The sequence below is a fragment of the Pundamilia nyererei genome, unplaced genomic scaffold (genome assembly GCF_000239375.1).
Source record: "Pundamilia nyererei isolate P.nyererei 1_Seehausen unplaced genomic scaffold, PunNye1.0 scaffold00074, whole genome shotgun sequence".
NCBI classification, from domain to species: domain Eukaryota; kingdom Metazoa; phylum Chordata; class Actinopteri; order Cichliformes; family Cichlidae; genus Pundamilia; species Pundamilia nyererei.
In genome coordinates this window covers 2,104,246-2,115,099 of record NW_005187475.1, presented here as the reverse complement: position 1 = coordinate 2,115,099, position 10,854 = coordinate 2,104,246, and the positions used below count along the sequence as shown (strand labels likewise).

At 40.9% G+C, this 10,854-nt stretch overlaps 1 protein-coding gene across 1 annotated transcript in view; it reads right to left on the bottom strand.

The window, feature by feature from the left end:
- Window positions 1-612: 612 nt before the first annotated feature.
- The window catches only part of syne2a (spectrin repeat containing, nuclear envelope 2a), an 84,844-nt gene continuing 74,602 nt past the window's right edge, over window positions 613-10,854 (bottom strand). Inside the window, exons 98-114 of the mRNA XM_005737310.1 lie at window positions 10,819-10,848; window positions 10,316-10,506; window positions 9,855-10,005; window positions 9,037-9,219; window positions 8,280-8,417; window positions 7,865-8,056; window positions 7,211-7,487; window positions 6,208-6,276; window positions 4,789-4,922; window positions 4,529-4,655; window positions 3,275-3,477; window positions 2,985-3,161; window positions 1,478-1,606; window positions 1,292-1,303; window positions 1,112-1,213; window positions 935-1,017; window positions 613-864 (exon numbers count right to left, since the gene is read on the bottom strand). Of these exons, the coding sequence (XP_005737367.1) occupies window positions 657-864; window positions 935-1,017; window positions 1,112-1,213; window positions 1,292-1,303; window positions 1,478-1,606; window positions 2,985-3,161; window positions 3,275-3,477; window positions 4,529-4,655; window positions 4,789-4,922; window positions 6,208-6,276; window positions 7,211-7,487; window positions 7,865-8,056; window positions 8,280-8,417; window positions 9,037-9,219; window positions 9,855-10,005; window positions 10,316-10,506; window positions 10,819-10,848 (2,406 nt within the window). The 3' untranslated portion in view covers window positions 613-656. The remainder of the gene's footprint in view (window positions 865-934; window positions 1,018-1,111; window positions 1,214-1,291; window positions 1,304-1,477; window positions 1,607-2,984; window positions 3,162-3,274; window positions 3,478-4,528; window positions 4,656-4,788; window positions 4,923-6,207; window positions 6,277-7,210; window positions 7,488-7,864; window positions 8,057-8,279; window positions 8,418-9,036; window positions 9,220-9,854; window positions 10,006-10,315; window positions 10,507-10,818; window positions 10,849-10,854) is intronic.

Genomic DNA, 10,854 nt, shown 5'->3' with positions numbered 1-10,854 from the left:
AGCCACTTGTCAGTGACACTGCCCTAATCTGTACTTTAGTTGGGCCTTTCTGTACACAATGAGCATCATGTTCTATTAAAAAAGTGAAAACAAATGAAACTCATCAGAAAAGTGTTTACTGGGATCGCCACTCAATAAGACGTAGGGTCGTTTTCTCATGCACTTCTATATAACCTGACTTTTTTTTGCCACCATTAAAAACGATTCAGGTTTAAGGCACTTGTGCACTTGCTTCACTTTTCAGACTGAGTTTGAAAATCCACTGTGGCTTCGTCATCTGTCGAATGAATCATTATTCATAATACGTAGCTTTTCTTTTTTTTTAATGCTGTGATTTACGTGTTCTTACCTAATTAATAGGATAATTACTGTACCTCACTAGAAATAGATTCGGTGACTCGTCCCTCATCTGATGATAATCCTCGTGCTGGAGGATGGTCGGTGGTCTCCGAGTGGCAAAAGTGATTGATTTCCTGAATGATGTTAAAACCTGGGGTTTTTTTTTGGCATGGTGAGTTTTTTCTTGATGGAAAGACAAAAGAGCTGCTGGCAAATCTTTATAGTTTTCAGTCTTCGGGAAACTGAACATGACAGCATGGTGACATACGTTTATCCGTTTCCTTTAGAAAGTTTCTATTATCGCATGAATATTACAATCAAGTGGGCGGTGGGCCGTTGGTGTAATGCAACATGGGGTAGAAGGACCGGGCGAAGTTATTGGTAAGGGTGCAGCTGGAGTCACTTTCCGACATTGGAATCAGGCAGGGCAGGAGCAGGAGGAGCAGCAGCAGGAGCTGAAGAGGGAAGGCGGCACGCAGGGCCCGGTAGAAGAAGGATCGAGGGGGAGACGATTCCCGCTTCTCTCTGCAAAACACATCATATTTAGTGCAAGAAGACATGAAATACAAACAACGTTATCTGCGCTGCTACTTACCTTTGAGTGGAGGAGCCTTTCTTTGAATTTGCAGCCTCCTGAGAAACACTTTGACACTGGGCGGCTGTAGCAGATTCACAGTCCTGAGGTAAATAAATCGTCTACATTAATATGCTGTAAAAAAAACATTCATGACAGCTCTTGGATGTGCAGAAAGAAAATATTTTGAGCTTTTACCAGACGTTGCCGCAGGTTGCTGAGGTCGCCGTCCACCTGCTTCAGGAGCAGCTTCAGCTTGCTCCCCGTCACGTGGAGTTTCTCCCGGGCCTCGTTGCTCTCCTCTGTGCCGTCTTCAGGCTGGAGCTGAGACCACAGAGTCTGAAGGGAGGCCTGATGAGCCTGCCTGTCCTGCAGCTCCTTTTGCAGAGCCTGCAGACCACAACCAACAAAAATAGTAACTATTTCTAGCATCAAGCTGAATAAATGACTGGATAAAACTTTTTGACTTCACATGCTCAGTGTAAACACAGTGTCAGCAGCAGATCTGTGAGGACAGTACTTTTTTTCAATTTGTTGGTTAACCAAACATGCCTCTCTGCTTACAGTGAGGGTGTTGCAGTGCTGTTGCAGCGCTGTGAGAGTCGTGTCTGGGTGGCCGATGTCCACTGCGTAGCGTCTGCTCTCTGCGTGAGCGAGCCACAGCAGCAAAGAGTGGAGGCTTTCATGAAAGTCCTGTATGGGAAAAAGTTAAAGGTCATTTGTTACAGTGGAGCAGTTCAGCTGAAACCTCAGCTCATGTCATTTTTGACATTTTAATTTCTACTTGCATCAACTAGATTTTTTTCCCTTCCAAATTATGGTAGGAAAAAACATTTTTGCCATCTGCTTTTCAAAAATATTTTTCCTCTTTAACCTCCTAAGACCCGAACTCTTCCATGGCATGCATTTTTAATTTCTCTTTGATATTTGGGCTGATTGGGGCCCGATGAATGTAAAAACAAAGAATTACCAGATTTTTGTTTACCTCATTTTTGTTTTTAAGACAAATAAGAGCAGTAGATAGAACAGTAGCAGTATAATGTCCTCGTAAGTGGATATCAGGGCAAAACTGAGTATTTTGGTCGAAACAACCCAAAATGTGATGTCCACATATGTGGACACCAGGTCCTAGGAGGTTAATACTTTGCACACTGTATGCTTTACATGCACCGACTTCACCAAGACCTCACCAGCCACTATAATAGGTACAACTTATTATTAACGCAAGAATCTAATGAGCCAATCACATGGCAGCAAGACGACCTGCTAAATTTCAAAGAGAGCATCAGAAAGGGGAAGAATGGTGATGTTGCATGGTTGTCGGTGCCAGACAGGCTGGTTTCTTGAGTCTTGAAACCTCAGTTTTGTTGCTGACCATGTTCACTTATTTATGCTTTCAGCAATAACCCAGCATGCCACAAAGCTCAGATTATCTCAGTCTGCTTTTGTGAACATGTCAATGAGTTAACTGTACAAAACTGACCTCCACAGTCACCAGATTTCAATCTAAGAGAGCACCTTTGGGATGTGAAGCCGACAAATCTACAGCAAATGTGTGAAACCATCATGTCAATATGGAGCAAAACCTCTGAGGAATGTTTCCAGCACCTTGATGAATTTATGTCATGATGAATCAGGGCGGTTCTGGAGGCAAAAGAGGGTCCAACCCAGTGCTAACAAGCTGTAACTAATGAAGTGGCCAGTGACTTTATTTGCACCAGCATTTGCATGAAGGTCATTACACAATTATCACTGCATAATTCACAATAGCAACAATCTTAATTAAGTATTATTTATTAAAATTGGGAAATAATAATGTTATCAATAAAATTCAAGTTGAAAATAGTTTTGTCACTTTTTTTCTTGTCACTTGTCAAAGATTCTGCAACTTCACAAAAATCAGTTACTTTACTTGTGAAAGCTTGTTTGAACAGTGAACATTCATCAAAGTGTTAATACTGCTGTTATCCTTAAGTTTAGAAAGGTTTTAAGATGTGAATAAAATATTTTTCAAGTCTTAAAACAAGTCTCGAGTTTTTTTTAAATAGTCTGTTGTGGTATTTCCTCTTACCTGGCACTGCATGAGCTTCTTCCTCAGGCTGAGGTCCCACTGCTGGAGGCCAGTACACGCTCTGCTCCAGTCTCTGTTCATACTCGTCAGTTTCTCTTGTGCTTCTGGAGCTTCCTCACTTCGCAGGTTGACTGACAGCATGATAGACTTGTAGTGAGTAAACACTTTCTGCATCTCCTGCAAAAGAAAAAAAAAAAAAAAAAAAGCAATCATCCATTTTTTATTTTTGCTTTTTTTAATGATCAAAACAAATTCCTCATGCCTTTTTTATGTTTAGTATTAAATCTTACCTTTAGTTCTTTAGCTCTGGCCTCCATCTCCTCAATACAGGCCGCTGGGTCAGGCTCCTGATGGCGGTCCAGCTCCGGGATCACATTTTTTAACCAGGAAGTAATGTTGTCGAGATCACACCTGAGCTGCTGAGGCTCCTCAGAGCTGTCACGCTCACTGCATCTGGACCGTGCCTTGAGCAACTCCCAGCGTTCAATCACACCTAAGAGTACACGAACATCTTTGAATGTAAACATATGCTGAAGATGCTCAAGCTCAAGCTGAAAAGGAAAGCTGATGTGGAAGTGCAAAAGAAGTACTATTTCTAATGGCCAGTAGGGGGCAACCTATTCAGTTTCAAAATGAAGCAATAGTATTCCGTGAGAAAATGAACCTTCTGCTCACTTGATTTATGCGCTAATGCTTCTGTGTTTGGTTTATGATGTCACTATTTTGGTCTTACTGAAGACAGTACCAAGCTTATTTATAAATTATGGACACCTCTGGATAAAATAGCAGAAGAAGCAGCATACAATACAGGGCGTGGCTCTAGTCCAATTGCTTACTGATGCTGCGTCTACACAGAAAGTGATTGACAATGAAGTGATGACGCGACACCACAGAGCATTTAGTGATATTTGGCAACTTCAAGTGACTAGAAGCAGAAAAATACACGGCAAGTATTGAAGCGACAAGAAATGAGACCACAAGATACTGCTGACTCACTTAAGAAATGGTAGTAAACACACTGCTCAAAAAAATTTGAGTAACCCTTTTTAATAAGAAAATAGTATCAAGTCAATTAAACTTCTGTGATACTGATCAGTTTCCGCTGCTTCGGTGTTAATGAAATTACCCTCAGTTGCACTGAAGGGGCAACAATGAGGCAACCTTCAAAAACAGGAGTGGTTTTACAGGTGGAAGCCACTGACATTTTTCCTTCCTCAACTTTTCTGACTGTTTTTTCACTAGTTTTGCACTACCGGTAACATGAAGTGATACTTGGACCCTACACAGGTTACACAGGTAGCTTAACTCCTCCGGGATGGTACAACAATATGTAGTTAGCACAGCCCAGAATGAGCCCTCAGCCATCAAAGAATGCTAATAATATTATTCCCGTTTAAAAAAAACAAACAAAAACGCAAACCTGCTTTTGAAAACAGTGTGATGTCACAGTTACTATGGCCTACTATATCCATCATTTACATACAGTTTATAGTTTACCTGATGTTGCTGATTTTTGCAAAGCGTTCAGCATCTTTGAGGCTCACCTGACTGTTTGTCTGAGGCACTCAGTCCCGTGAGACCGAACTCCTCCGGCTGCTCCACGTCATCCAGGATCAGCGACACTCTGTTGATGCTCTCTATGCTCCTGCTGCACTCTGACATGAGACTCAGCTGGAAACAAAACAAACACACTTTAAGTTATTACATCTGGAGGAGCACACGGTCTGCATATTTTGTCTCAAATGCATTCCCAAGAGTGAGCTATTATTAGTTTAACTACTAGAGAGAAGTTTTTGAAGCGTACATATCCCGGCTTTAGAGGGGTACTGGTCAGAGTGGGTGTGGCCTCAGTGTGTCCCTCTGTGTCAGACTCAGTTTCTCTGTCTCCCAGTGCCCGCCATCTCGGAGAGTCTTGTACAGCCACAGACCTGCTTGATGCTGAGACGCAAAAAGAATAAAAAATGAGGCTTTGTCAGTATTTTCCAGTAATGTTACATTTAGATATATTGTATTCTAAATATTATTATAATATTATTCTTTTACCTATTTTGACATATTTTTCAATGTTGGATGTTCACAGTTTTAGATGCTCATTTGCAAATATGCACACACAAAAATGCTCAGGTCTTTCTCAGACTTCTCTTTGGAATAAAAAAAAAGTGGAAACATGCTGTTTTAATGGAACTGCAGAATAAAAAAATGGGAGCTGGAAATAAGCATTAGGTCTCCTTTTAACTGCAGGACACCAGCTTTCTGCTAAGAAACCATTTGGTCTTAACTTTCCTTTGTGGGAGTTTTTGGATTGATTCACTGTAAGATCTGCATCTGGCATTTACTACTGTCTCTTTAGCTGATGCGTCTGGTGTGATCAAGCAAACATTTGAGGTTCAACTACAGTGAATCAGATGTATTCAGATCTACTAAATTAAGTACATCTGGAACGTAACTCGAGCAAAAACAAACAAATAACCCTGCAAACAACAAATCAAAGATCTGCATGGTGGTGTTTACTCAGTGCTTATTTCACATGTTTGAGCGGTAAAAAGAGGGATTACAGCACAAAGAGCCAAGTATGCAAGGCTACAACTGGAAAACACCTGCATAGACTGGTAGGAATTGTTATTTATCAAAGGAAATTGATAAATAACAATAATGTTATGGATGACACAGCACAACATTTTCCTACCTCCTAGTGTTACATGCACTGTAAAGTTCTAGAAACTAGTGGAGGACAGTGAGGTGGGCAAATGTGAGTGTGTTGGAGAATTGCAATATAAAAAAAAGACAAAGATAAAAGAGGATGTTGGAAGAGGATGAAAGGATGAAATGAAAGAGGCTGAAATTAACACAACAAAGTTTGGACCGCTGAAAGTAAGATGTAAAAGAGAAAAAGGGAAGACATAAATTCAGATAACGATAAAAAATCTCCTGAAGAAAAAAATAAACCCAATAAAAGTGCAAAAAATATTAAGACCTCAAATAAATCAATCATAAGCAGACCAGGACTTTGAAGTGTAGAGACTTTGGGCATTTATATTACAAATATACAAGAAAAGGACACTGAAGGTGTTTTTTCCTTAAACCAGTAAAGTATCCAAGTGGAAGAGACAGCACAACAAGCATTTGGATGCCAAGTGATACATGAGCAGCAGGAAGCTATTCTCTGGAAATATTTCGGCATGAAGAGCAGAGCGGTGAGTGCTGAAGATGCTCTTGAGCCTACCCAGTGACGAGGCGAGCGGGGCCTCTGAGGCTTCGATAAATTCCTCCAGGGTCTCAGTCAACTCCACCTCTGCGAGGAGAGAGGGGTCAGACTAGAAATCTCTTTAAAACAAGACATCCTTTCTTCCAGAATCCAAACTAAAAACTGAAAAATGAGAGGAAAAGGCTCAAACTTGTCCAAGTCTTTTGGTCTTTTGGATTTCTTTCTTTGTCTGCCTCCTTTTTGCAACATTGAACATTGGTCTGCTTTTTAGGGCTCCGATGGATGATGCTGTGGATCGTTTGTCTCCATGCTTATGACTGAGCTGTGGTTTATGAGTCAGTTGTTTTTTGGTAGTGAATAACATTCATTTTCAGCTGGTGTGAAAACTAAACAACCAAACAAAGAAAACTTTACATCTCAGCAACCTGACATTTTTATAATAATACTGATTACTGATTTTTAACTCACAGCCTAAACTACCGAGTTTGAACTGTCAAGGCAGAAATGTACATGTTTATCCTCTCTAATTTATTCAGGACATCTGCAGATTTTCCCTGTTTTTAAAAAATGTGCGCTGGGCTTTCGTCTTTGTCTTCATTGGCAGTTAGTCAAGCAAGTTTCACACAGTGACTCATCACAAAAACGATGCAAGTTAAATGCTGAGTTGCTCTCAGTCTCTAGAACTTGATTTGGCTCTTTGTGATTATGCAGAATGACAGCAGGAGTTACTTGTTAGTTGTATGTTTTGTACCTCTTATTAACTCCCTTTTAAACTTTTATTTTACAGGTCTGGGCTGACCCAGGATGTCTGTCAGCACGACTCTTTGGGGTTAAATTGTTAGAAATAACACTGTAACACTATCTACTACTTATTTATTTTGGTGCTTTGGTATAAATGGGGTTGTCTTTATCTGTGATCAGAGCAGCTGCCTCCCAGTGGCCAATATTGGAGCCTGTGGTGGGCCAGTTCTGCCCCCCGGGCCTTATGTTTGACACCCTTGGAGGCAGACTTTAAAGATACCTGACAGCGCACTGAAGTAAGCTCCCTCTTCCTCGTTTTCTTCCTCTTCCTCATCATCCTCATGTGATGATGACCCTCCTACGTCTACGGTGTGGTCCCACTCCAAAGCCAGTGAATCCGGTGTCTCCCGCCCTGAACGCACCAGGGGTGAAGACAGCAGGAGAGTGGGTGTGGCTGGAAGGCTTCCAAAGCTACGCCCAAGCCACGGTCGGCCAATCAGCTCCAAGCTTGATTCCAGGGAAAAGGTGGTAGAGGGGATCTCTGGTTCTTCTGTGATCTAGGACAGAGAAACCAAGCCAAGTGTGAATGATACATACCTGTCCTTACACTGGTAACACACACCAAGTCCTTGTTAGTTTTAGAACTGCCTCTCACATGTTATGCATAATTTGAAAAAATTGCATAGAATCAAGCAATAAACACGTGCGTATGGATCGGTGCCAAAAACTACGAACATATCTGGAAAATATTCTGCTGGATATTTAAAATAGGTTTAAAAACATGGAACAAAAAACTGCATGCATGTATAAAAGTCATACAAAGGAAAATCTATAAAATGATAAGGGATATTTTCTTATTTATAATATGTTAGACATTTTGTTATATCTGCTTGAATTAGACTGGAATCTGAAAAATGTGTGCGCCTAGGCTTACAGGGGGTTGGCTGAGGCGCTGATGGAAGCGGACCAGTCTCCTGAAAACTTCCTGGCAGTAGGAGTGCAGCTCCTCCAGCTCCTCCTCTATCTTCGCCGCATCCTGTGGTGAGCTCTTCTGGATCAGGCCCTCTCCAAACACAATCAGTCCATCAATGCGCTCAGTGTTCAGGGTGATCTCCTTCTGGAAACTCTGCAGGAAGACGAAGGGATGAATGAGTGGACAGAGATTGAGCCTTTAAACCCGAAGGAACAAAACGCAGCTTCTGATAATATCTGTAAAAGCATTCAACAAATAATTCTTTCCAAAATATTGCCATAGCTAAAGCCAAGACCTTAAGCATCTTAACATGCAATTCTTATAATCACTAGGAGACATGGTTTTGTGTGTGTACAGTACATGAGCTGTGCCTCACATTGAGCTGCTGTATCTTCTGATGGACATCGCTCTCTGAAAAGTGCTCAACGTTGGTGAGCTGCAGATCGAGGTTGGTCAGCCACACCAGCAAACTTTCCCTGGTCCCTTCAAATTCCTCCCTCTGACTGGTGAAATACTGTGAGAGAAGAAAGCAAAGCAGTCCATTACATCCTCTAGTGAAAGCTTGACATTAATGCCAACTTGTCAATTTAAAATAATAAGCCGGAGATTTACAGTAAAATGTGCAACACAAGACAATTTCAGCTTTTATAAAAACAACTGGAAACATTTGACTTTTAAAACGAGGAGAAATCACATGGCGTCAGAATTAAATGTATTTATGACATTTATTAAGAGAAACAGCCCGTTTCATAGATCAACACATTAGCAGGGGGCCTTTTTACAGCTTTACCGATTACACAATTATTATTTCAAACTGTTCTGAACAATGCTGCAACCGAGCAGTCGCGTTACTATAATTTCAGTAAGGACGCACAAACGAATTTGCCTATTAATTAAATGTCAAACAAAGAAAGTAACATTGCTTGCGTGCATCATGTTGTGATTTTGAAATTAGAATAAAACAAAAATACACTCAATGAGTCAGTGGCCTTTATGTGAATCTGACAAACACCAGCTCCATATTATGACCAAAAATTTAACTAAAACTGAAAATGTACTCTGAAAACTGACTGAAATTAAAATAAATTAAAAAGAAATCTAAAATGAGATTTCAAAAATAAAAGTTTCTGTACCTTGAGCCTGCGGAGGATGGCGGCCACTCTTCGGTGCAGTGTATCCCACCGCCGGTTGCCTTCATGGACCATTGCTTTGAGCTGGCTGGCTCGGTCGGTGCGGTTTTCCCTGGCCAGCCGGCGGTACTGATTGTTGACCAGCTCCAGCTGGGTCAGTCGCTCATGAACCTGCCTTTGGAAACCCTGAAGAAGAGAGAGGAAGCATGGACAATTCAGTGTCTTTATTTCCTCAGTGTGAAGAATTGAAACATCCTCGATTTCTTTATTATATTTTTCTAAGAAAATGAAAAACATTTATCTATGATTTATTGAAACATGTGCAAACATCAATGGAAATACAATATATAGGGCAAAGACAGAGTTTATATTCTTCTAATGACCTTGAAATTCAATATTTGGGACCACCTTTATTTTTATGTAGCCTGAACTATTCTTGCAGTGTCTCAAGGACAATCTATGACTGATAGGGTTCTATTATGTGTTCTATCCAAGTCTACTTTTACTGCATTGGCAGCTCATGCTCACGACGATTTGAACTGATACACTTAAAATTTGGATTCATCACTCCATCAAATGCGTTGCCACGGTTTTTCACTCCAGTTCTTGTGTAATTTGGCATACCTCAGCCTTTTCTCCTTGTCTACCTTCCTTAATAATAGCTTTTTGGTTAAAGACACAATTTAAAATTGGTACTTTGTTTTGCATAAACACAACACTGGTTCATCCCTTGAGTTGCAACGTCCGACTTCAAACTGATAAAGATTACTGATGATCAAACAGAAACAAATCTTCATCAAGCTAACCTCACAACAACTGACCTCAAACTTCTTGAGCTCCTCTTTGGCGACAGCAAAAAGGACATCAGCTGAGTTGGGGTTGGCAGCGGTTTGCTCAGCCATCTTGAGCCAATCCTCAAATCGGGAGTAGTCATTGAGAAACTTACACCAGAGTGTCCACGTCTCCTCAATCCTGCGAGCAGACATCGTGATGGAATATTTGTTTCTGTAATGTTCAGACTCTGCGTACGTCTAAAGCATTAACCTAAAACTTTTAATCAACATGAATTATTATTTAGAAAAGAATCTGTGTCGTGACATCAGTTGAACAGTAACATAAAGAAGACCCCGTGATAAAAAATCATGAGCTTCAAATCGACATTTGGGTCCAGTTTGTTTAATATTTTGTCATATTTCATTTATTATATTTGTGACAGTACAGAAAATTACAGTAACAGACATAGAAGTTTAAACATCAGTATGTTCTTTAGCTCCTACAGTACCTGAGCTTTCGATTCAGAGCCATAGCACAGATGGTCCTCCAGCGCTGGTCCAGGCTGCGGCTGGTCTCCTGCAGGGAGTCGCTCTCCGCCTCAGTGCCACCAGTAGCATCTTCATCCCGCAGCAACACATCGCACAGACTGAGCACGGATGCTACGCCCTCCGTGTGCTTCTCAATGTCCCTCTGCAGCTCCTGGACAGACATAAGGACAGGTATCACATCGGTCCATACTGTGCTACAAACCTCATTTATTAAACATCAGTCCACAGACAGAGGACAGTGAGGCACTGCATGTGACCACCTCTCCCCAAATTAAACAAAGGACAGATATGAATTATTAATCATAAACAGACAAAGAGTTGCAAGGAGTGAAAAAGAACCTTTAAAACAAACAAAAAAGGGGGGAAAAGGGTTTTCCAAAAAAAAGGGAAAAAATTAAAAATGTCAAATTGCTTGTTTGACATTAATAATAATAATAATGTCATAAGGTGTTGTGAAGTCCACCTGCTGCTCTGCCAGTCTCCTTTGGATCTCCTGTTC